Source organism: Alternaria ventricosa (assembly GCF_023758065.1).
Source record: "Alternaria ventricosa strain BMP 2768 chromosome Unknown scaffold_6, whole genome shotgun sequence".
NCBI lineage: Eukaryota > Fungi > Ascomycota > Dothideomycetes > Pleosporales > Pleosporaceae > Alternaria > Alternaria ventricosa.
Window position 1 is genome coordinate 1,460,227 of NW_026055686.1, and position 24,002 is coordinate 1,484,228.

At 53.7% G+C, this 24,002-nt stretch overlaps 10 protein-coding genes and 1 non-coding gene across 11 annotated transcripts; 7 read left to right on the plus strand and 4 right to left on the minus strand.

The window, feature by feature from the left end:
- Positions 1-2,059: 2,059 nt before the first annotated feature.
- Positions 2,060-3,928, plus strand: J4E93_004575 (uncharacterized protein; the record flags this gene model as incomplete). The annotated part of the gene is made up of 4 exons (XM_049342503.1): positions 2,060-2,523; positions 2,622-3,422; positions 3,470-3,640; positions 3,694-3,928. The coding sequence occupies 4 exons, from the start codon at positions 2,060-2,062 to the stop codon at positions 3,926-3,928; spliced, it is 1,671 nt and encodes a 556-aa protein (XP_049200655.1).
- Positions 3,929-4,458: 530 nt separating this feature from the next.
- J4E93_004576 lies at positions 4,459-4,545 on the plus strand. Its single transcript has one exon. It is a non-coding gene; the product is annotated as a tRNA-Asp (tRNA).
- Positions 4,546-5,767: 1,222 nt separating this feature from the next.
- Positions 5,768-6,850, plus strand: J4E93_004577 (uncharacterized protein; the record flags this gene model as incomplete). The annotated part of the gene is made up of 1 exon (XM_049342504.1): positions 5,768-6,850. The coding sequence occupies one exon, from the start codon at positions 5,768-5,770 to the stop codon at positions 6,848-6,850; it is 1,083 nt and encodes a 360-aa protein (XP_049200656.1).
- A 76-nt stretch (positions 6,851-6,926) lies between these two features.
- Positions 6,927-8,399, minus strand: J4E93_004578 (uncharacterized protein; the record flags this gene model as incomplete). The annotated part of the gene is made up of 2 exons (XM_049342505.1): positions 6,927-7,184; positions 7,239-8,399. 2 exons carry the CDS (start codon positions 8,397-8,399, stop codon positions 6,927-6,929), a joined length of 1,419 nt encoding a protein of 472 aa, XP_049200657.1.
- A 427-nt stretch (positions 8,400-8,826) lies between these two features.
- On the minus strand, positions 8,827-9,279 carry J4E93_004579 (uncharacterized protein; the record flags this gene model as incomplete). The annotated part of the gene is made up of 2 exons (XM_049342506.1): positions 8,827-8,915; positions 9,054-9,279. 2 exons carry the CDS (start codon positions 9,277-9,279, stop codon positions 8,827-8,829), a joined length of 315 nt encoding a protein of 104 aa, XP_049200658.1.
- A 1,377-nt stretch (positions 9,280-10,656) lies between these two features.
- J4E93_004580 (uncharacterized protein) lies at positions 10,657-12,688 on the minus strand (the record flags this gene model as incomplete). Its single annotated transcript, XM_049342507.1, has 2 exons — positions 10,657-11,166; positions 11,297-12,688. The coding sequence occupies 2 exons, from the start codon at positions 12,686-12,688 to the stop codon at positions 10,657-10,659; spliced, it is 1,902 nt and encodes a 633-aa protein (XP_049200659.1).
- Positions 12,689-14,666: 1,978 nt separating this feature from the next.
- J4E93_004581 (uncharacterized protein) lies at positions 14,667-16,503 on the plus strand (the record flags this gene model as incomplete). The annotated part of the gene is made up of 2 exons (XM_049342508.1): positions 14,667-15,316; positions 15,426-16,503. The coding sequence occupies 2 exons, from the start codon at positions 14,667-14,669 to the stop codon at positions 16,501-16,503; spliced, it is 1,728 nt and encodes a 575-aa protein (XP_049200660.1).
- Positions 16,504-17,271: 768 nt separating this feature from the next.
- J4E93_004582 (uncharacterized protein) lies at positions 17,272-19,172 on the plus strand (the record flags this gene model as incomplete). Its single annotated transcript, XM_049342509.1, has 5 exons — positions 17,272-17,391; positions 17,443-17,725; positions 17,777-17,907; positions 17,953-18,606; positions 18,657-19,172. The coding sequence occupies 5 exons, from the start codon at positions 17,272-17,274 to the stop codon at positions 19,170-19,172; spliced, it is 1,704 nt and encodes a 567-aa protein (XP_049200661.1).
- Positions 19,173-19,465: 293 nt separating this feature from the next.
- On the minus strand, positions 19,466-19,796 carry J4E93_004583 (uncharacterized protein; the record flags this gene model as incomplete). The annotated part of the gene is made up of 2 exons (XM_049342510.1): positions 19,466-19,731; positions 19,790-19,796. 2 exons carry the CDS (start codon positions 19,794-19,796, stop codon positions 19,466-19,468), a joined length of 273 nt encoding a protein of 90 aa, XP_049200662.1.
- A 219-nt stretch (positions 19,797-20,015) lies between these two features.
- Positions 20,016-20,758, plus strand: J4E93_004584 (uncharacterized protein; the record flags this gene model as incomplete). The annotated part of the gene is made up of 2 exons (XM_049342511.1): positions 20,016-20,051; positions 20,123-20,758. The coding sequence occupies 2 exons, from the start codon at positions 20,016-20,018 to the stop codon at positions 20,756-20,758; spliced, it is 672 nt and encodes a 223-aa protein (XP_049200663.1).
- A 724-nt stretch (positions 20,759-21,482) lies between these two features.
- On the plus strand, positions 21,483-23,263 carry J4E93_004585 (uncharacterized protein; the record flags this gene model as incomplete). The annotated part of the gene is made up of 4 exons (XM_049342512.1): positions 21,483-22,050; positions 22,102-22,745; positions 22,797-23,036; positions 23,087-23,263. 4 exons carry the CDS (start codon positions 21,483-21,485, stop codon positions 23,261-23,263), a joined length of 1,629 nt encoding a protein of 542 aa, XP_049200664.1.
- Positions 23,264-24,002: the final 739 nt, after the last annotated feature.

Consider the following 24,002-nt stretch of genomic DNA (forward strand, 5'->3'; position numbering starts at 1 on the left):
ACTTCGGCATGTCCACAATTGGTAGAATCTTACGTCCATTGTTGGTTGTGCAAATCGCAATCTCAGCGTTTGGAAGACAGCGAAAACTGACCAGAGGCTTTGCAGAAGTTCAATCGCCAAACAGTCAGGGTATTGAATGCAAGTTTCGGAAACTGTCGAAAACATTGAAACACCTGCGCGATATAGACCAGGAAGACCCGACACCACGACCTTGGAAACAGCGACTTAGAAGACTCAGCCTTCGAGAAGAAAGCTCAGACTCAGTTTCAGTCGGCATTGAGCGATGGCTACTGTCAGATTCGGCAAAGCAGCACCAGGGGTGACAGTCTGTCGGCGATGCGCGAACTGCACGTGAATGTGTCGTATCGCCACACCCGCGGAGTGCCGAGTCAGCGGTTTCGCGTTTGCCAATGAAGAGGGACTTGAATGATCAACCCTATGCCCGACCCACCTCATGTAATCCTTACGAAACCGGGGCAGAGTCGATATAATACATGAGGTTGACTCAACATGTTCGGTGACTCTTGTGTCTGGCACGAGTGCCGTTGCGCCAGATGTGCCAGCTGTGGGGAGGCCATTTCTTGTACTTTGAGAGATGCTCATGGTCAGCCATGACGGACAAAGATGTAGGATAGCTTTAGATACCGATGTAAAGGTCAAGATATGGGATCGTTGGACCGAAATCCCACGTGGTGACATTGCCTAGGAGCTACACGCCGGCGTCTGACAGAAAGCTGCACTGATCTCGCATAATCGACCCGGGCCCTTCTGAGTGCACATCTGGGCAGTCTGGCCTGCCGCGTTGAATATCTGGGTATGAAGAACAACTTTAGGCGAAGAAGACCACTAGAAAGACTTCAATGTTAGTGGTGAGTTCCAGTTGCCATTCTGGCACAGACGCGACTACTCGTATAAGTACAGGCAGTTGCGTGGTGGTCATGGCCCCGTTCGACATGAAGGAGAGGATCTGCCCGGAAAAAGCGTTTGGTCGATCTCCGTCACGCAGTTTCAAGCGAACAGCGGATGTATGTTTAATCACAATGTTTTTGGGGGTAAACGTTACCCATGGGATCGACGAACAGGGATAGCAAGGGGCATCAGCCCATGCTGTGCTAGTCACCAAGGTAACTACTCAACGCAAGCAAGCCACTGCGTGAATGTATCGGTCTTTCTGATATTCCAGTAGCGCTTGCTTATACATTACGCGCTCCTCATAACGTAGCTACGGTCAGCAGCTTCTGGGCGTCTCGCCGTCTCTCATCACATGACATCTACGGTGAGCTTATCGCTCCTGCCACGCCACGTGGAATCTGACAGGCAAATCTATTCTACGAAAGCCTATGCCATTTGAAGCATGTCCAGCCGTATCGCAGCGTTGAGGTATCCCAGGACACGGTACCTAGATATGCAGTCCCCGGTCGCAGATATCGGGCGGAATATTTCCGAACAACCTTGGAAACCTTGGAACCTTGGAAGCAGCAAAGGTGCCTTATCCATCGCGAACACTAATCCCTTCATGTAAGCGGTCACCCATTTCCATACCTCTGTGTACGTCCTACAACATCACTGCACGGATCGCACAACACGAGAAAGATGGCGGTCGGAGGATACGGCTGCCCAACCTCTTGACAAGCCACCTTCTTGTCGTGGGTGTCGTGGGTGTCGTGTGCCCTGGCGTGTCGCAGCCCGCGATCTCCTCCACACCTCTCCCTCTAAGTTAGTCTAGCCGAACCGCCGAACCACGCAACTGATAAAGAGCAGAGAGATAGGCGTCCGCGCAGCGAATGACGAACGCCTACCACCCCTACTAAGAGATTATGACGCCGCTTCCAAACACCGTTGCAGCATGGCTTCGCGTGTACTCTCCCTCTTGGAGTAGTGACACCCCGCTTGCAACCCTGCTGCGCGGTGATATGCAGACTGGGGTGTGGGTGTATATAGACAAGTTGTTGCGCTTCTGTGCGTTGCTACATTCTTGGAGTAAGAACTCGTGTCGCGACTTCTTCTTATTGTTCGATTGCGACTGCGACGGCGCGCGCATGCATTTCGCGTTGCGACAATGACGACTTCCCAGCACCGGAACCACTCCGTCGCGGAAGAACCGGTGACATCTGTTCTTCCAGATGGCGACATACCTTACGATCCCACGCATTCTCTCAATCCGGATGAAGAAGTTCTAGCGGCTCTTGGATACAAATCGGAGTTCAAGAGAGAGTTTTCGCTATTCACCACGTTCTGTGTCAGTTTTGCGGTTCTGGGTCTACTGCCTAGTTTCGCGTCTACGCTTTACTATGGCATGGGCTATGCGGGAACCGCCGGAATGACTTGGGGCTGGATCGTGGCCATGGTCGGTATTCAATGTGTGGCTATGAGCATGGCAGAGCTGTGTAGTAGCATGCCTACGAGCGGAGGTCTATACTATGCTTCTGCTGTCTTAGCACCACCCGGCTGGGGACCTTTTGCTGCGTGGCTTACCGGCTGGAGTAACTGGCTGGCCCAGATCACGGCGGCACCGTCCGGCAAGTACAAACCGCTATCTCGTTCGCGACGGGTATGGACATAGAGTTGACTGTTTGAGTAGTCAATTATGGAATTGCGGCCATGATACTGGCGGCGGCTAGTATCAATGACCCGTCTTACGTCCCCACGGATTATCAGACTTTCCTGTTGACGGTCTTCATCATGATTCTTCATGCGATCCTTTCCTCTATGCCGACACGTTGGCTTGCACAGTTCAACTCCGCCGGTTCCACGTTCAACTTCATTGCGTTGATTGTGGTCATCATAATGATCCCAGCTGGTACAGACCGTACAGAGCGCGGTCTACCCCGTTTTGCCCCATCGAGCGAGGTCTGGGGCACAATCTATGAAGGCACATCCTTCCCAGCTGGTATATCAGTCCTGATGTCCTTTATCGGCGTCATCTGGACCATGTCAGGCTACGACTCACCATTCCATCTTGCGGAAGAATGCTCCAACGCTAACCTGGCTTCTCCGCGCGCCATTGTTCTGACATCCGCTACTGGGGGCTTCTTTGGCTGGTTCCTTCAGCTTGTCGTGGCATATACTGTCGTTGATATCGACCTAGTCCTCGAGTCTGAGCTTGGGCAGCCCTTCGCTGCCTACCTGATGCAATGCATGTCGCAGAAGATGACGCTGGCCATCCTTGCGCTCACTATTATTGCCGGCTTCAGCATGGGTCAAGGATGTATGATTGCGGCAAGCAGAGTAACATTCGCGTACGCGCGTGATGACTGCTTCCCGTTATCCAAGTACTGGAAGAGGGTCAACAAGCACACGCAGACACCTGCAAATGCCGTGTGGTTCAATTGCGCAATCGGCATACTGTGCCTGCTGCTCATATTTGGTGGAGAGTTGGCCGTTGGGGCGCTCTTCTCGATCGGTGCCATCGCAGCTTTTGTGTAAGTGCTGGTGAGCATGGTGTGGGCGCTCTACTGACATCTGATAGCGCCTTTACCATACCCATTGCCATCCGTGTCTTCTTCGTAGGCAACCGCTTTAGGCCGGGTCCTTGGAACTTGGGCAAGTACTCCAGCGCTATTGGTAGCGTTGCATGCATCTTTGTCTTGCTCATGATACCTATCTTGTGCTTCCCCAGCGTAACCGGACCGGACTTGACGTAAGTCTCACCAACACTTCCACGCTACTTTGACAGGACTAATGTATCAATAGCGTAGCAGACATGAACTGGACATGTGTCGTTTACGGTGGTCCGATGTTCTTAGTGACGATTTGGTGGTTTGTTTCCGCACACAAGTGGTTCAAGGGCCCCAAGGTGAACATCGAGCACATGATGCTTGGACGGGAAGAAGCCGTTCTGATTGGACAGGGGTCAGTGGGCGATGGTAAAGATGGTGATAACTCGTTGGGTGATATGAAAGGTCCGGAGGAGATCACAAAGTCTTAAATCAAGGTTGACCCTGTTGTGCGAAAACTCGCATGAACAGTGTCACAGGACATGGTAGATTACTGAGTTCTCTCGGGCCTACTGTTCGAATGGGAAATCATGCCAATTAGTCCGAATGTGTTCATGACAGTGATGCACTGGCTGGAATACGGTCCTCACGGACATACCTCGTCACACAAGTGAGCCTGATTCTCCTGGCGGATTGACTAAGGCTACACCTTGGTTCATTCGTGTCGCATAATAAGCTTTGCGGGACCACATATGCGTATGAGCGTGGTGTCGCGAATTTTTGGGTGGGTCAGGTGCTTGTCACTGGCCCCGCGCTTCGGCTGCAACACGGCATGTGGCAGGGCACAGGGCACATGAGCGAACTTACGTCACCTTTGATCGGCAAACTGTAGACATGCTTGAAGCGACTTCATTGCAAATTGTCAGCTGAGCTGTTGTGACATGCCGCACCACATCTAGTTATATTTTTATTTGAACGAGTTTTTGCCATCAACCAACTACTCAACCATCTGGTTGACCAATCTTCAGTAGTATAGTGGTCAGTATTTCCGCTTGTCACCTTCACAGGCAACGCGCGGGAGACCGGGGTTCAATTCCCCGCTGGAGAGCTCTCATTTTTTGTTTTTGCATGTTGGTTGAAGACCCCAGCCGTGTGATTCCACCAGCAGGATGTCCACTAGTTCGATGTGGGGAATGCCGTGCGTCTTTTGAAGAATCTGTACCTTTTTTTAAGCCACGTCACGAAGTCTACACTACTGTTGGTCTATCGTGAGTGTCATGTCGTACTTCGTGCAAGTCCTTGCCAAGGGCGCGGCTCGCGCCTGCGGTGCCTCCGCCGATGGGACCCTCGCAGCTACCTCCACCCCCAGCATACTCCCCGGACCGTCCGGAATACACCAAGACATCACGATATTCAGAACATCTCCCAAGGCTAAAAATATAGACGTCTTCTCACTATTATACTCGAATGCGCAGGTACGACGCGTACCGCGACGCTGTAAAACGGATAGCATGCGTATGTCGACCAAGACAACCAAGGCGCACCACTTCCTCGGAATCCCTTCAGCCTCCAAATAAAGATGAGGCTCTTTTTAGAAGCCTCAATCTGTTTCAGATCTACAATATACTTCATCGTAATGACGCTGACGCCAACTAAGCCAAGACTGACGAGAGGCCAAGGTATCTCCCCGAGCAGCAGAAACATGTAATGCGATGAACTCGTCAGCTTCAAACCGTACCGTGGAATTGCAGCAAAATACATCTCTCTATTTACATCATCCCTTCGACAATCTCCGTTTAGAATTCGCGTATGTGAGAAGTCCCAGCAAGTCCGTGAGCGGGATGTGTAACCACACTCCGCAAATACCATATCTGACCGCAAAGTCCGACCACAGCGCGTTCGATACGTAAGCCTCTGTCATGCACCAACTTGTCACCAAAATCCGCTAGTAGTATGTTTTAGCTAGAAAGATCAGTGCCAGAACCTCTGTGCTCAAGACAAGCACAGCGAAGCTCTTGGAACCGGACACGCCAACGCCGCCAACCCAGGCTGGCCATCAACCTGACACCCATTGACTACGAATACACAGCCGCATAATCCGGCGACGTTGGCATCCCAAGAGAATACCGCCGTAGCATTCGTCACCTCGTGTAGCTTGTCATCTCGACCATGTCTTGGAAGGACCTCTCCCAAGTCCCTTTTCTACCCCCTTCTTAGTCTTCTTATTCACACATACATAGCTGGCACCCAGTAGCAACAAGATGTTCGGACATCCAAGCTACGCGCCCATCTCCACCCCTTCGCCATCCCCTTCCACCCGTTCCAAAGCCATGTACGCACCTCCACGATTCTTGACCGGCAAGTTCTTCATCTGGCTCTGTCTTTTCCTCATCGGCTTCCCCATCCTCCTCTGGAACCACCCCAACTTGGAGAACCTCTCCGTTCCGTATGCCCGTCCACAACCGCGACCAATCCCCCAATTCGCTGCCCACGGCGACTCCAAATGCTTACCAGAAGTCTCGGCCGAGCTCATCGAGGCAGCGACTGCGAAACGCGCTACATGTCGGAAGTACTCACCTTTTGCAACGGGGCGGGCGCGCATCGCGACTGTGACAGCGCATTTCGGCAAGCCCCAGGAACACTACCAGAAAGCGTTCAAGACGCATCTCCAACATGCGCTGGTGCATGGTACGGAGGTCAGGGTGATGTGCGATCCGATTGTGGCTGATCTGTGGAACAAACCCGCTTTCATCCTCAACCTACTCATGCGGGAGATGTTGAAGCCAGAGAAGGAGCGGTTGGAATGGATACAATGGGTTGATCGGGACACCATCATTCTCGATCAATGCCGTCCGATATCGAGTTTCCTGCCACCAGAGAAAGCGCGCTTCGGGTCCTGGTGGCGCCGTGACGACAACGAAACAACGTCAGCACCAGCGAATACAACAAACCTCCTCGTAACGCGCGACTGGAACGGTCTCAACAACGGCATCTTCCTCCTCCGCGTCAACGCCTGGGCCATCGAACTCTTCACCGCTATCCTCGCATTCCGCCACTACAAACCCGAGATCGACCTTCCCTTCACCGAGCAATCTGCCATGGAAGAGGTTCTGAAAACAGAGCAATTCAGAGACCAAGCGAGATACGTGCCGCAACATTGGTTCAACGGGTATGAAGAGGAAGGCACGCAGAAGTTTCTGGAGAGGGAGGATGTGGAGGGGTTGAAGGAACGGGATGTTAGGAGGGGGGATTACCTTGTTCATTTTGCGGGGAGGGGGAACAGGGGCACTTTGCTGATGGCGTGGAGTGGTATGTTGGAGGGAGCGGGGGATGTTTGGGAGGAGGGGAGGGTGCAAAGAGATGTTTCGGGTGAGGTCGCGGAGTTTTGGAGGGATCTTGGGTATGGGGTATGATGGCGTATTTGGTCAGCTAGCTCTATTGTCCGTTCAGAGATCGTCTTATTCCAATTGTATTATATACCCTTCCAATTCAATAGTAGCTTGAGCTTGGTGCATAGTCTGCTTTTGTGCCTGGAAATGCGCCAGCAGGAGGGTTGCGGTCGTCCTCGTCTGCGCTGTCGTCTTCGTTCCCTTCGAAAGCTTCGCTTGGATCTGGTGGTGCCCGCATGCGGATCAAAGCATCCTCGTCGAGCGCTGGGACAATGAACATCTTGGTGGTGTGATACTCGCGTCCTGAAGGCATGCTTGCTAGCAATGGCTCTGAGGGAGGTACTATTTGAATGCCAACCTGGTATAGTCAGTTAATCATGCCCAATGAACCAGCGAAGGCGGGTATACATACAGTGTCGTTCTGCTTCTCCCATTTCTTCAACAACATGTCGACAATCCGTCCTTCTTCGAACTTGCCAGCATCAGTGCCCCAATCTACACCTTTCTCGATCTTACGGTCTTCCCTCTTCTCCTGCCACTCCTTCTTCAGTTTGGAGAAACCAGATGACTTCTTCTCTTCTTCCGCACCCAGCGATGCAAAACCCAGCTCTTTCTTTGCGCCTCGAAGCCACGCAATGCCGTCGCCTGTTTTACCGCCCCCTTCAGCATCGCAGGCGAGGAACCGACAAGCCTTGCCTTTGGCGGTCCTCCTCAGATCATCCACGTATTTCAGCAAATCGTCGTTGATCTTGGAAGACCGCCCCAACATAGCCTGGGCTTTCGCAGCGTGTTCTGAAGAAGCAAGGCACAGTCGAGCGAAGAGATGCGCGCGGACCTTGGGTATATCGACGCCCCTGAACATCCAGTCTTTGTTCTGCTTGTTCCGGTCTTCTATCACGACCGCTGGGTATGGATCGTCTTTGAGGACGGTGATGAGTGTAGCTTCAGCCATAGTGAGCTCCGCCAACGCTCCGAGCACAGCCGCGGATATGTCTATAGCCGCGGGCTGCGAGTTGTACTGCCCTGCCCGGTTCACCAAGTATGTGTGTATGGAGTTTGCTTCGAGAAAATGCTTCATAGCCGCACCGATTGCGGTTGCGCGTTGTTCGGGCGTGGGTACGGTCGCATTGTAGAGGGTATGTAGCTGTGCTCGAGCCTGGAGGCTGTATACGTATGCCAGTGTTGATAGAGTATAGCAAAGCTCGCTCTCAAGGCTCTTGAGCTTCACTCTTGCTGGCTCGCGACCTGGTATCGAAGACCCCAGCGTCGAGCGCCATTCTACTTCTAGCTCCTTGACCAAGACCAGGTCGATCTCTTCGCCGGCACAGCTTGCACCACTCAGTCCTGCATCGAGAGCGAACAGGTATGGTATGTAATCGTTGAGGGCGGATGTTACGGTGGAGAGGTTCGAGGCCTGTGAGGCAGGTGGTATGCGCTTGTGTCGCTTGAGCACGTCTCGAAGGACGCCTCGCGCAGTGGTCGCGCAGTTCGGTAGGGACGGATGGGTGCTGCTATTGAAGTAGTCGGTGAAGGATATACTGGAGGTAGTTGGTAGGACGAAGGGGAAGGGCATCTTGCTGGGTGTCGACTGTTGCTGGTCGGAGCGGTCGCTGACGCAGGTACGCGGTGGTAGCGGGGTTGGGGAGCTAGCCTTGGCCTCATCATATCAAGAGCCTGGGGAGCCACAAAGAGTCGGGAACACACGCCTGGAACAGAAGACCTAGAAATTTGAGGTTTCACGTCAGTGGGAAAAGAAAACATGCGAACTGTACCACTGCAATTGTAAACTGGTTCCAATAATTCGTGCTACATCAGTCTCTCCTCGGACATGTATATGTACAGTTTCGCCAGTACGAGAAGGTTGGTATGTTTCTTCAGCATACGCTTGCCGAACGCCATAAGCCATTGTATTCGTCTGGTAGTGTCTCCCGCTGCGTGTCGTGTATGTTCTGCCCGTTGTCCGTCCTTCATGCAAGCGATCACCGCTGTTGGCGGGCTGCTTATCGCTTCAACGCATCGTCGACGTAGTTTTGTTGGGCAAAGAGGTATCCCTTAACCTTTGCGTCCTTGAGAAGCTCGAAGTAACGCTCTGTTCAGCCTGTGTTAGCCTTCGCTCTGACATGGCGTACATCGTCAGCCGGCCTTGCACCGCTGCTACGAGCCCCAAATTCTACCTCTTTTCGTTCTGCGCGCGTCCTTCTTGCCCGCGAAACAGGAAAAGACCTACCTCGCAAATGTCCACACTTCTCCAAGTGGTTCACCCCCTCCCTCCGGTAGCACTTGCCCATCTCGTCCCTCACCAACCTCGCCATCATGCTCCTGACCCACTGCTCCCTGATAATAGCATCTTGCGCGCCCTTGAGCGCAGTGTTGTCCTCGTAGTCGACACCGTCAAAGGTTGGCGCAACCTTGGGCTTTTTGGCAAGGAAGAGTTCGGACTCTGGGGTCGGCATTGCGGCGGCGGGGAGTGCGTTCGGCGGTGGCGGTCGTGTATATGGTTTCCGAGGACTCCGTCGAGTGGTTTGGAGACGTGCGACGGGGCAATTGGCGGCGTTGCGAGGTGTCGTGGTCGTGATTGTTGGTGAGCTTTGAAAGGGCCGAGCTGCGATTGGCGGCGGTGCACGTGATGCTGCATCACCACCAGCGCCTTCCAAGACCGCGCAGGGCCACTCTCAGTTTTCGGTATGGCGTTTTTCTTTCTCTCTTTTAGATACAATTAATCCATGTTCATGTCACTCCGTCTTTGTCCTCTTTCTTGCCCCGATCCCACCACCCTCCCATTGCAACACCCCAACCCGCACCCGTCTGCTGATTCCCATCACTTTGCAACTTCGCATCTCCTTGATACTTCACATGCCATCTCGAAGGATCGAATCTGATCTCTCTCATGGAAGAGTATAGCAGTCTAAGTCTTTCCTCTTTCTCTTGTTCACAAAGTGGGCACATGCGCTCGAGCCGGACAGTGTGCAGGGGATGTACACGACCTTCTTCGCAAGTCGGCTGGGTATCGTTGTCCTCTAGAACTGGAAGATCCGGCGGTGAATTTCTGGCTCTTGAAATGATAGTAGGTGAGGTCGAGTGCGAAAAGGCAGTTCTACCCTCTGCGTTTGGAGTCAGGAGAACGACGGTAGTTGACAGAAGATCTGTATGACATGTCTTGTTATGGTCTGCTTGTACAGCAGAGTGTAAAGTCTGCGAAGTATCTCCGTACGTGGTTGCTCTGTCTGATCTTTCGATCGAGTCATCGTCTGGCACCAACGTCATTTGTGAGTCTCTGCCCTTGCGACTGCTTCCCGAAGAACTCTCGCCTCCGGTAGCTAGATCCTCATGCTGTGTTGATGGCGAGTTCGACTTCTTCCTACTCTTCGTCTGCGCATTCTTACAGTGCCTAACCGGCGTCTCTGAAAAAGTTGAGTGGCCGCAGCCAACAAAGATGTAAAGTCGATAGTAGCACATTGCGTTGACGTTGACAACAGACTCTGTCTGGGAACATGGGGCTTTGTTTAAGATGTTGGCGTAGTGAGTGGTGATTGCTCGCTGAACACGCTGTTATGAAACGTGTACCAGTAGTGCTTTGTCTACTTCACCGCGGATATGTCTAATTTCGTATTGACAAAGACTCAGCGAAGGGTGAGACCCTGTGAGCAAACGGTAGTGTGAGTAAGAGTACACTATGACTGAATCGCACTGACAATTCTGTGGGCCTACACCCTACACGGCTGTTATATTACAATTTTACATACAGTGGTATCTTGAAAGGACTACTTTGAAGGATTTTGACACGAACACCGACGCTATGCTGGATGCTACATGGAATCGTTGAAAAGTCATCATACCGCCGTCTCCTTCTCTTTTGCGACATCAGAATTACTTGTCTGTGCCTCAGGGTCGAGCGGCAATGACCCCTTGCTAGCCCTCTTCTTCCGCCTCTCTGCGCGCTCGGCTTCCCTCTCGAGCCTCTTTGCCTTTTCTACTTCGATTCCAGTCTTGGTCTCCTCGTGCTGTTTGTCGAGCTTGTTACGCGTGATCAAAAGGCTGACAACGAGACCCACAACAGAAAATGCAACATAGAGTATCCACATGGTGCTCAGTGAGTCTGCGAATGCCTTCCGCGCGACGAACTTTTGCTCATTGGGGAGGGACTGAATAAGCCCGACGTTGGCGCCGGCGGAACCACCACCGAACCTCGACGCAGTTTCGGGACCGAGCGAAGTAGCCAGTTGAGACTGCTTTGACTTCATCTCGTTGTTGAAGATGACTCCACCTACAACGACCGAGATGGCGCTACCAAGGTTCCGAGTAAAGCCGAATGTTGCAGTCGCAGTAGCGATATCGCGTTTCTGGGAGCATGTCAGCATCGGTAGACTAACGAATGGCAACTATGGTTGCTCTACCGCAACCCCGCCTCTAGTGTCATGTGTAATGATCACGCGTGCAGACGCCAAAAAACAAACTTTTGATGGAACTTACCGGTACGAGACTCTGAAGTGCAATGAGCGGTGATTGAAAGTTTGGACCAACACCAATTCCAGCAATGATCTGATAGACGATGATCTTGGCCCAAGAACTGTTGACGTCAAAGTCGATAAAAAGTCCAAAGCCCAATGTCATCATAATCATACCGAACCAGATCATAGGTAGATACTGTCCAGTTTTCTTGATGAAGATACCAGTGAAAGCTGAAAGGAATGACAGTGATACTGCGGTAGGCAGTAGATAGACTCCCGAAAGAATAGGTGTCGCGCCAAGCACAGCCTGGAAGTAAAGTGGGAGGAAGTAGTTTCCACTGATGAAGACGAAGGAGTGGAAGAAGCATGTAGCCAGGGCAGCCAAGTTCGATTGCTTCGAGAAGAGATCGAGGGGCATGAGAGGGTAAGGTGCTACCCGCCACTCAATCGCGAAGAAGATGCCAATGACTACGGCTCCGAAGATGATGAGACACAGCACTGTGGCAGAATCCCAAGGATGTGAGATGCCTCCGAATTCCAGGCCGAGGAGCAGCATAATGACTCCACCGACCATGGCGAGCGAACCCAGCCAATCAACAGCTTTGAGGCCTTCACGGAGCGGAGTCTTTGGTGTCTTGACATCGAGGAAGAACAGGAGGATGAGGAACGCAACACCGTCGAAAGGTAGATTGATGTAGAAACACCATCTCCACGAGACCTTTTGAGTGAAGAGCCCTCCAACGACAGGTCCTAGGGAACTCGCCAAGGCCCATACACCACCGATGATACCAAAGTATGCACCTCGGTCCCGCACAGAGAAGAGGTCGGATATGGTAATGTTGACCAGTGTGATGAGACCTCCACCGCCAATACCCTGTATCACCCTTGCAGCGATCAACATGTCCATGTTGACAGCCACGCCTGCGAGAAGAGAGCCGACGAAGAAGATGGCGTTCGTGAGCAACAGAATGGGTTTACGGCCAAAGATATCAGAGATCTTGCCCCAGATTGGTGTAGCCGCTGACTGTGCGATGAGGTACGCTGAACCTATCCAGGTATATCCCGAAGCGCTGTTGAATTCTGCCGAAATCGTGGGTAGAGCGGTCGTGACGATGGTAATATCTAGAGCAACGAGTAGGACTGCCACAGCCAGAGAGAGCATGATCAAAAAGATCTGTAGCTTTGTCCTCTGAGGGAATTCATCTTGCGCACCAGGTGCGCCCGGTGCAACAGCGGCGCCATTCGCTCCACTAGTATCCTCTCCAACAGTCTTCTCTCCATTTTGTGTTGTTCCGTCTCTCTCGGTGAGACTGACGTCGGTCGAAGAAGTCGTAATATCGTGGTGTCCGTTCGGCGCGTTCGAGTCGAGGTGTGAGTTCCCAGCTGGGGCTGGCGCATCGTGTGTTGCGCTCATATTATAAATGCTAAGGAATGACTATTGCAAAGGTTACGTGTGACGCGACGGTGACATGTTATAAAGGCGCACAAAAGGCTGAGTGCAAAACTGAGTGCAAAACGTTTGCGACAGGCGATGACACAAACTGGGTCGCTTTCGCGCCTCTCGGGGCTCTCAAACACCGACGCGAGATGCGTCATGGCGCTACATACTGCGCTGAGATCGATCGCACGAGCTGGATCATTCCCGCTCTGCATTTTACCGGAAATAAATCCCAGGGGCTGCTGCAGGCATAAATGCTCGCGAGATTGCTGTGCGAGACGATGTGCGACTGAAGAAGCCCCTTTGACGTTCGTGGTCGTCGGAGAGGCGCTGCTTGGCCCTGCAAACTCATGAACCGTCCATGACGAGGCTTCTGTTGTGCGACGTTGCACAGACTGACCAAGTCTGCCACGCCGTTGGGGAACGCATGGCTTATCTTCGGGTTGCTACAAATGGTATTTCCATTATCGATGTGTGGTGGACTGCCATGCGGCTGGAGCAGCGACATTGACGCAGTGCCACTGAACAGCCGGGGACAAAGACATGATTGCAAATGCCGCGGAGAGAAAGGATGACAGGAGTACGACTGTACTTGAGCATGTTGTGTTCTGATGTTCACACCAAGGCCCTAACCCGATGATTACTTTTGAACCCCAACTCATCCCCACTGTAATACCCGTGGCATGCCGTGGGTAGTTTGTTCTTCGCTTCTTCGCGCGCTCTAGGGTGCGCTATGATTAGCAAGGCGAGGGCTAGCAGAGGGCAATTTCATGGTTGCACGCAGCACGGAGCTTGCGAAGGAGTTTGGTCCTGATACGAAACGTACTAAAGTCGTCTGCAGCCCTTTATTGTGTTAAAACTATGGCATCCGGCAAGGCGAGTACGTTTAAATCGCGCTTTAGCATTGGCGGAGACCCTTGATCCACGCGAGATGTGTGTCTTGACCAAGATCTAAGTGCTTTTGGCTTGTCGTGCTTCTGAGCGGTCTGGAGGTCGACCAAGAAGATATCAAGGCAAGATTGAAATGTTGAAGTTCGATCGATTGGGACAGCGTCATTCTCCACAAAATCCCCAGGCGCCGAGAGAGGAAGCGCATGTGGAGGAGCAGGTGTTTGGACGAGAACCATGGATGGTTTTCGTCATACTGCTGTATGCTGAGCATCGGTGAAGTGATGGAGCAAAGGCATCGTGTTGAGAGGCTAAGTGAAGGCTAAGTTAACCTGCATCTGAGTGGGGGGTGCATCGCATTGCATGTTTTTGGCGTTCGCCGTCAACGTCGTTCGAGCCGGTGGAAACGACCGTGAGCGCGCATGAGCAGCTGGCTCTTAAGGTTCTCAAGGTTCTCCGCAGCTCACTTTCGGCGCTCTCGAGGTGCAGCAACGGCCGGCGCATCTCGGAAATGAGGCCACCCCCGGCACTGTGTCGCGACAGGATGTGAAAAGCGCCTCCACGCGAGGGTGCTAGCGACGGTCTAGACTATACATGCTTCTGTTGGGCATCTGCAGGCTGATCACCGAAAGGCCTGCTGCAGCTACCCCGTAGGTGCAGCGAAGCGTGCTTGGAGGGCAAACGGATGCGCAGCGGTAGAGCGGTCGGTCCTTTGTGGCTTGAAGGCGAGGGGTGACGTGAAAGGCTGGACGGGACCCCAGAGCAGTGAGGGTGCAGGGGCGCCTCTTCAGGTTTCCAGAGTTCGTGGCTAGGCCAGTGCCGCTACTCCGCTTCGTGGTTCTGTCTCGACAATCTCCGCACCTCCCACTGCTCAACATTGCCTTCACATCCGCCGTTGCGTCGTCAGCCCGATTCCTGACCACGCTCCACTGTCCCTCTGCCCCCGCACGCCCATACATACCAAGTCACGACCGCATGTCTACGCCGAACCAGCTGAGATTTTCCCTCGCCGCCGCTGGGCCCACGCTGTGATAGATATTGAGGCATTGACCCGCACCCGCCCGGTATGACGGCCATGCTGTCGCTCCCGCGAGACAACCCGCCCTTCCAGCGCTCGCCCTCGTCCTCGTCGCTCGCCTACGACGCCTACACGCCCATCCGCAAGAACCAGTACTCGCTACCCGACCTGCGCTCGCCGTCGCTGAGCGGCTCCTCGCGCACCTCGTCCATGCACTCGACGCCCTCCAGCAGCGTCTCGCTCGATCCCAAGTCAGACGAGTCGAGCAGCGAAGACGATGGCCTGGCGTTCCCCAATTACAGTTCCGCGCGGCAGTACAGGAAGGGCGTTGCAAAGGGCAAGAGTCACGGCGTCACTCCCATCGATATGGCCTCGTTGAAGCCTGCATCCTCAGCCATGCGCCCGGGCTCGCTGCCTTCACCGTCGCCTACCGAAGGCTTCTCCTCCGATACTCCCATGACCACGCCAGACCCCATGCCCATGTCCGAAGACGATACGGCCGTGCGCAAGGAGCCCTCGCATCACGTCGACTACCTCTCGTACGAGTGGCGCGAGGAGGACATCTGGTCGTCATGGCGGCACATCGTCGAGCACCGCAGCGTCTACGGCGAGCGCTCCAGGCTCGAAAATGCCTCGTGGCGAACGTGGGCCAAGGCCCAGTTTAAGCTCAAGACGATCTCGCCCGAGACATTGAATTGGTGAGTCCCGAATATTTCGATCTGCAGCCACGGCAGGGGTGTCGATCACCCCCATCCGTGCACCATCTTGCAGATTTTTAACTCTTGGGCATGGCTAACGAATCACCAGGCTTAAAGACGTTGACGTGACCTGGCTATATGGGCCCATGCAGCCTGCCTCAAATCGCTTCTGCTCGCAGCAGAATTCGGAGCCAGCCAGCCGCCTGTCCAAGACGAACTCGTTCGTCAATGGCGTCAAGAAGCCAATTCTCAAGAAGCGCAGCATGTCCGAGGCCATGCTGCAAAAGTCCTTGTCGTCGTCGTCACTGCTGCAACAAGCGGCCGAGTCGGTGCAGGCCCAGCAAACAACCGGTGTGACGCTGGAGTTGCGACGGCCCCGACCAATCATCGGCCGTGTAACCCCCGACTTCCCCACATCTTCCACATTGTCCCGAGGCCTGCTTTGGGAAGGCACGGACTACTTCTCCTCAAAGTCCACCTCCGGACTGCACACTCCCGATCACGGGGAGAAGCGGCACATCCGCTTCGACGACAAGGTCGAGCAATGTATCGCCGTCGAGTGCAAAGACGCCGACGATGAGGAGGATGACTGCAACCACAACCCCTGGGCCAAGTACCAGGAAGCGGATTCCTCGTCGGACGAGGGCGTCGTCATGATGAAGCGGTCGCGCCGGAAGAAGCCTCTTTCACGGACTGCCTCGTCCGTCAGCATCAGCACGGACAACAAGACCATTGCTAAGCTTCCATCGACGACGCTCAAGTACCGGACAGACTCTCCCGACGTCCCCGAGACGCAGCAACATCACTCACTCCCCATGTGGAAGTCGCGCAGTGGACTCTCTCCGTCGCCGTCCTCCGAGACCTTGAAGCCGTCGAATCCATCACGGAACTTCCTGCTGGAAGAGGACGACGAAGAGAGTGAAGAGTACCTCAAGCCCTCTAGCGCTTACGGCTCAAAAAGGCCCGGCACTCCCACTGCTTCGGATCCGTACTCATTGCGCCGGAGTGGGTCGTCAGCCTCACTAGAAAGCGGCGCACTACGAAGAACACCATCCGGCATGTTCATGCCATTTGAAGGCGACGAAGAAGAGCCTTTGCCACCCACTCTCATCGGCAGAGTTGTTGACACCGTAAATACTGCACGCGACATAGGTCATGTCATATGGAATGCGGCATGGAGTAATTAGAACTTTGACTTTAGCGCATGGCGTTCGCGGCTTTGTACTATTCTTGCGGGATGGACTTGGGAACAGGTAGCATACACACGCAGACCACATCTTACGACCTGGCTAGGCGGCGGAGTTTTGGGAATACCTACACTGAAGCGCCGTTGGCTGCGCAGCATGCATTGGTGCGACTACGGATATAGCTCACCTACAATCGATACCACATACGTTCATGACAGTACTGGGTGACGCAGTGTGTTGTGTTGGTCGTACAGCGCATGAGCGTGATCGATGCGAGTGTGTTGTGCACAACGTGGCCTGTTTGAAGCATCTCCTTAAGATTCGAAAAGCAGCCTGAACTGTATTCCTTATCTTGGGACCTTTGGATTCGGGGTTGACGTGTGGAGAACACGTTTGTTCTTCCCGAGGTCTGCACTAGCGCCGCGGACACAGAATCTTGGAAAGAGCGATCGTGAGCGAGCATCTGGGCAGATGCCTGGGTTAATGGCACTTCTTCAACAATTGAAAGTAATTGCCTGTAATGAAGTCTTGAGTGAAAGTGTATCAGATCTGGCCAGCTGGCGTGAAAGCCATTCGAGAAGCATCCATAACCCTGGAGCATAACCGTGCATGGGTCGCGGCGCTAGTGGGGAGCTCCAAGGGCCCGCTTCCTGCCACATTTCACTAAGGTGGCCTTTCTGTGTACTGGGCATTTAACTGTCACCTTGCCCCAACGTTGAATCCGTGAACTCTTCTCCTCCACTTCAACCCTCAACCAAGGCAAGCACAATGCGTTTTGCAATTGGCGCCACCGTTGCGCTCGCTGCCGCCGTTGTGCGCGCAGACGACGCCAGCTCCTCCGAGTCAGCGTCTTCTTCCTCGACCACGGTCGCAAAGCCGACCTTTACTGTACGTCTCTGAATCATACACATAGCCGAGACTCTATCTAATACCCTGTAGCCCACAAAACTCAAGGCACCTTTCCTCGAGCAGTTCACCGACGACTGGGAGTCCCGATGGAACCCCTCACACGCGAAGAAGGACGTCAAGGCCGATGACGAGGAATGGGCATACGTTGGCACTTGGTCCGTTGAGGAGCCTTCCGTACTGAAGGGTATGGAGGGTGACAAGGGACTGGTCATCAAGGACAAGGCGGCTCACCATGCCATCTCCGCCAAGTTCCCCAAGGCCATTGACAACAAGGATGACACCCTTGTTGTTCAGTACGAGGTTAAGCTTCAGGGTAGGTTTTCCAGCCGAATTTGGGATATCAAGTAATTCTAACAACGAACAGATGGCCTCGAGTGCGGTGGTGCCTACATGAAGCTCCTCCAGGATAACGCAGCCCTCCACGCTGAGGAGTTCTCCAACGCTTCTCCCTACATCATCATGTTCGGACCCGACAAGTGCGGTGCTACCAACAAGGTACGGCACTTCTCTCAATATAACCAACTACGCTGACATTTCTAGGTTCACTTCATCTTCCGCCACAAGAACCCAAAGACCGGCGAGTACGAGGAGAAGCACCTCAAGAACCCTCCCATGGCTCGTATCGTCAAGACTACCAGCCTCTACACCCTCATCGTCAAGCCCGACCAGAGCTTCGAGATGAAGATCGACGGCGAGTCCGTTCGCAACGGAACCCTCCTGGAGGACTTCACCCCCTCCGTCAACCCTCCTGAGGAGATTGACGACCCCAACGACACAAAGCCCGAAGACTGGGTTGACGAGGCCCGCATCGCTGACCCCGAGGCTACCAAGCCCGAGGACTGGGATGAGGATGCGCCGTTCGAGATTGTCGACGAGGAGGCTACCAAGCCTGAAGACTGGCTTGAGGATGAGCCCACTACCATCCCCGACCCCGAGGCTGAGAAGCCCGAAGACTGGGATGACGAGGAGGATGGTGACTGGGTTCCTCCCACCGTTCCCAACCCCAAGTGTGACGAGGTCTCTGGCTGCGGCAAGTGGGAGCCTCCTATGAAGAAGAACCCCGCCTACAAGGGCAAGTGGACCGCTCCCTTCATCGACAACCCGGCTTACAAGGGCGTCTGGGCCCCAAAGAAGATTGCCAACCCTGACTACTTCGAGGACAAGACCCCTGCCAACTTTGAGCCCATCGGTGCTGTAAGTTGATTGCATCTTGATTTCACAGACTCTTTGCTAACATGACGTAGATTGGTTTCGAAATCTGGACCATGCAGAAGGACATTCTCTTTGACAACATCTACATTGGCCACTCCATCGACGACGCTGAGAAGCTCAAGGCCGAGACCTTCGATCTCAAGCACCCTGCTGAGAAGGCTGACGAGGAGGCCAACAAGCCCAAGCCCAAGGACACACCCAAGTCGCCCTCCGACCTTGTTTTCAAGGATGACCCAGTTCTTTACGTCAAGGAGAAGGTCGCTCTCTTCCTCGAGATCGCCAAGCGCGACCCCGTCGAGGCTGCCAAGTTCGTCCCTGAGGTCGCTGGTGGTATTGGTGTTATCGCTGTCACCATCTTTGCTATCCTTGCCTCCGTTCTCCTCGGCTCCGGCGCCGCTCCTTCCAAGGAGCAGGTCAAGGCCCAGGCAAACAAGGCCAAGAAGTCCGCTGTTGACGCCAAGGACAAGGCCGCCGAGGCCGTCGCTACTGGATCTGAGAAGGCCCAGGCTGAGATCAACAAGCGCACCACTCGCTCAAACGCTTCATAGGCAATATTGACTTGTCAGTGAAAGGAGTAGTACCCTGTTGGGAGATACAGAGTACGAGGAACAGACTACCGAAAAGTGTGGTTCAGAGGGCATTTCCTCGCCCCTCTCCGATTGGATTCCTGATTTGCAGTTACACATCATTTCGAGGTTCTCGGCGCTATGATTATGTATTGAGGCTTTGTTCCTGAAAATGGGATGTGCAGCTCCCCGGGTCACAGGCTGGGAAATAGGGTGTGTAGAAACATATGTTCAGATTTCATCGATAAGCCTATGACTTGTTTGGATGTGTGTTGTTACTCGGCTTCCTCTCGTGTCTCTCCTTCTTGTACGCTTGACTGACCCTTGTCGCTGACGTCCTGTTCCTCATCGCCTGTATGGGCGAGATCTATTCCATTACTGTCATTAGACATTTCCTCGTCGCTAGCGTCAGAGTCGCTGGTATCGGGGTCCTCTTTGTCGCTACATGATATTGTCTGCGGCTCCTCCAGGACATAGCAATCTTCAGTCTCGTCTATCTCGTCTTCTTCCGCGTCTTCTACCTCCGACAAGCGGCGTATGCCTCCTCGAACCTCTATTCACGCCACAGGTTAGTCACGGCGTGGAACCTGTCGGCATACAGCTCATCAAGCGGGCTGAGGGGCGGCATAGTCGTAGACAATATTGACGTTCTGGTATTGGTGTGGTGGGGGCACAACCGTTGGAGTAGAGATCTATCCAATCGACACTGACTTCGCGTTTGAGCGAGTCCCAGTAGTTTCTAGCGTCTCCACTATGCACATGTGCCCCGCAAACTGTAACCCAATAACGACATCCCGGATGTGTTCCCGTATCCGTCGACCAACCATGGAGTTGAACCGCCATCACGAAGAAAGTCCCAAAGTGTATCCGACGTGATCAAACAATGCTCGCGATGCATCCTTACGAGCTGTACTAATATTGATATTTTTTAGACTGCCCAGATCGATGAGCGCCAACTGCATACTCCCAAGCCAACCCAGAGGCATCGGCAACAAGAGAGGCGCCAGCGACAAGGCACTGTGAAGCCAGAAGACGCTTGCGACTTGGACAGCGGTCACGAAGGAGAGACCCCCACGCAGGACTCCGCGAAAGAGAAGAGTCCCATGTCGTATTCAGAGACCAATACTATTCGCGAGGTCTCAGACGATCACGATGTTCGCAACCTCCACAACAGCGTAGACCGCGACAAGTTCATTCTCCGGCGCGCTGAGCTACAACGCCTCAAGGACCCACCCTACAGCCTGCCAGGTCCTCCCAGCTCATCGGACTCATCGGAGTCTTCCGGAAGCTCTGATTCAGGTAGTGAGACCATGAAGAAGGCAGGCACGGTCGTCGCTGAGTTCGCAAAGGTGGGCCATGTTGAGACAAGCGGCACCAAACGAAACAAGCACAAAGTCATTGGCAAGAACGGTCACACTCTAGGCACCGTCGTGGTTCGCAATCACACCATTGTGTTGGACCGTGTCTACTTTTGGAACGAACGTAGGAGTCGCTCCATGGTCAAAAGGCAGTCTGCAGCAACGACAGCTACGACAGCGACATCCGTCGAGGTACCAGATAAGCTATGATCTCGAGCCTGCAAGCCCAGAGCAATACGCCGCCGAGCATCCTACTCAAATGTCTACTTTACCACGGAATAGTGAGTAACAGCAACGGCTGCAAGAAGAACTCAATCTAGTTCACGTATCGCGCACTCCAGGATGTCAACATTGGAACGTTCTACGACCCCAGTTATGGGAAACATATCTTGAATGCGCTGGATAATGTTTGGGACAGAAGTGTATGCACTCCTACGAAGAAGGTGCGGCTTCCTACCTAGACAGGGTTCTTGGCCACATTTTGTAAGTAACAATATGGATAAAAGATACACTCCCCAACTCCACAGCCATACGAAATGTCAAGATGTGTATCAGTGTATGTGAAAGTGGGGCGGGTGATGACATAAACGCTGCACACGCCGCGGAGGAGAGGCCACCGACCTCGGGAGCTGGTTATCGACGGATGCGCACCTGGGCATTGCGGGGAGAGTTCGGCTGTACACTGGGAAGGCAACCCGGATTCACTTTCCCTATAGCCGCAAGTGCCGGTTGCTCACCACGTGGTTTCTTCTTTGATTAGGTGCAATTTCTGTTGCTTGATCCTGCAGAAGACTTGTTCAACTTCAATTGCGTCTTCCAAGGTTGCGTTGAGCTTACCTTGCTCCCGATCATGTTCTCTCGTCGCGCGCTCTCACGCCTCCCAACATTGAGTGCTCGCTCGTCTGTCGCGCGCGCGGCCCCTCTCTGTACGAGAATGTCATCGCCAGTCAGCCAAAGTAAAGTCGCCGCACGGCGGCTGCATGCCACGGCGCAGCACCTGAAGCCCGCATCGTCTGCGGCCGAGTCGTACCCTATGAACCACGAGCCAATCCAGTCGCCCGCAGACACACCAAACTTCCTCGACAACAAGTTCGTGGCATCGAAAGCAACACAATGGATAGATCTACACGACCCCGCGACCAACAACCTGGTTACACGCGTGCCGCAGAGCACAGACGAGGAGCTCAAGGCCGCGGTGGACAGCGCCGAGAAGGCCTTCAAGCCATGGAAAGAGACCAGCTTGCTCCACAGGCAGCAGATTCTGTTCAAATACACACACTTGATTCGCGAGAACTGGGACCGTTTGGCTGCTAGCATCACACTGGAACAGGGCAAGACATTTGGAGACGCGCGCGGTGATGTGCTCCGTGGCTTGCAGGTTGCGGAAACCGCATGCGGTATCACAACGCAAATGACTGGCGAAGTCCTCGAGGTCGCCAAGGACATGGAGACACGCAGCTACAGAGAGCCATTGGGTGTTGTAGCTGCCATTTGCCCTTTCAGTAAGTGCACGACTGGCGGTAAATGAGGTTTGTGCTAATGTGCTACCCCAGACTTCCCCGCTATGATTCCCCTCTGGACCATCCCCATCGCTGCTGTTACCGGTAACACTGTCGTTATCAAGCCTTCGGAACGCGATCCCGGCGCCTGCATGATCCTTGCCGAGCTTGCGGAGAAGGCTGGATTCCCTGCTGGTGTCATCAACATTGTACACGGTTCAGCCAAGACGGTTGACTTCATCATCGACGAGCCCCGCATCAAGGCGATAAGCTTCGTCGGTAGCAACAAGGCTGGAGAATACATCTACTCGCGCGCATCGGCCCAGGGCAAGCGTGTTCAGGCCAACTTGGGCGCAAAGAACCACGCTGCTGTTCTCCCCGACTGCAACAAGAACCATGCTCTCAACGCCATTGCTGGTGCTGCCTTTGGTGCTGCTGGTCAGCGATGCATGGCTTTGAGCACTCTTGTCATGATCGGCGAGACCAAGGAATGGGTTCCTGAGATCGCTGAGCGCGCAAGGGAACTGTCGATGAACGGCGGCTTCGAGGAGGGCGCCGATCTTGGTCCCGTCATCAGCCCTCAGTCCAAGAAGAGGATCGAAGACCTTATTGCGAGCGCCGAGGAAGAGGGTGCGACTATCCTCCTTGACGGACGTGGTCAGAAGCCTCCGTCTGACAAGTACGCCAACGGCAACTGGGTAAGTCTTCCTGATATATGAGAATGATCTCATTCTGATTGTGCTGTTCAGGTCGGTCCTACCATCATCGCCAACGTCAAGCCACACATGAAGTGCTACACCGAGGAGATCTTTGGCCCTGTCCTTGTCTGCCTAAACGTCGAGACCATCGACGAGGCTATCGAGATGATCAACGCCAACGAGTACGGTAACGGTACTGCCATCTTCACTCGCTCAGGTGCCACTGCCGGCAAGTTCCAGCGTGAGATTGAAGCCGGTCAGGTTGGTATCAACGTACCCATTCCCGTACCTGTAAGTTTTCTTTTGAACCAAACGTAACGAATAATCGCTAATATCAGCAGCTCCCCATGTTCTCCTTCACTGGTAACAAGAAGTCGGTCGCAGGCGGCGGTGCAAACACTTTCTACGGAAAGCCAGGTCTCCAATTCTACACACAACAGAAGACAGTGACAAGTCTTTGGAGGAGCGAAGACGCGGTCGCGACAAAGGCGTCGGTCAATATGCCTACGCACAGCTAGTGGGGGGGGACATGAAAAAGGATTAAGCATATGTAATGGATATGATGAGCATATAGCACTCATCAACGAATAAATGATGGCTAGCGCGCAAGGGTCATGTTCACGGGGAGCGAAGTGATGCAAGCCCACCCGAGTTAACAGTGGGAATCTTGGCGCGTTGGAAACGTCGGCCAAACCGCGCCGTGCCTATCGAAGCTGCTTGACGTATCCTAGGCGACGATAGTACCCACTGCCCCGCGCGTAACCCATGTCATGGATTTCCATGCGTTTTGTTAAAGATGGGATTTGACACACGAGGAAGAGCGGCAAAATGCAAGCTGTCCATGTTTGTCAGAGATTCTGCAAGAGTCCGGCTACGCGGCTAGGTTTCTGCTGGTTGCTGGATTGAAGGGACGCCTCAGCCACTAGTCTGCATGGTGTACCATAGATAGCATTTGCGGGATGCAAGACGAAGATCAGAGGTGCTGCGACAGCAGTGCAGGTGCCGTGATAGCCAGATTGTGCTGTGCTGCGCAATTAACAGGTGGTGGTTGTCTTGAATGTAATTGAGATTGTGAATTGAGTTTCGTGGTGGCTGGCGTGGAGGTTCGGGTGAGAACATAGCGTCCGCTTCCGGAAGTAAACTATTGACGCTGTCTAAATTTGCCAGCTAACGGGAGATACGAGGGGCGTTTGGGTTGGACTAGTAGGCTGTGCAGTGAGACTTGACCCTCCATTGTCTCACAGGTGAACGGACGGT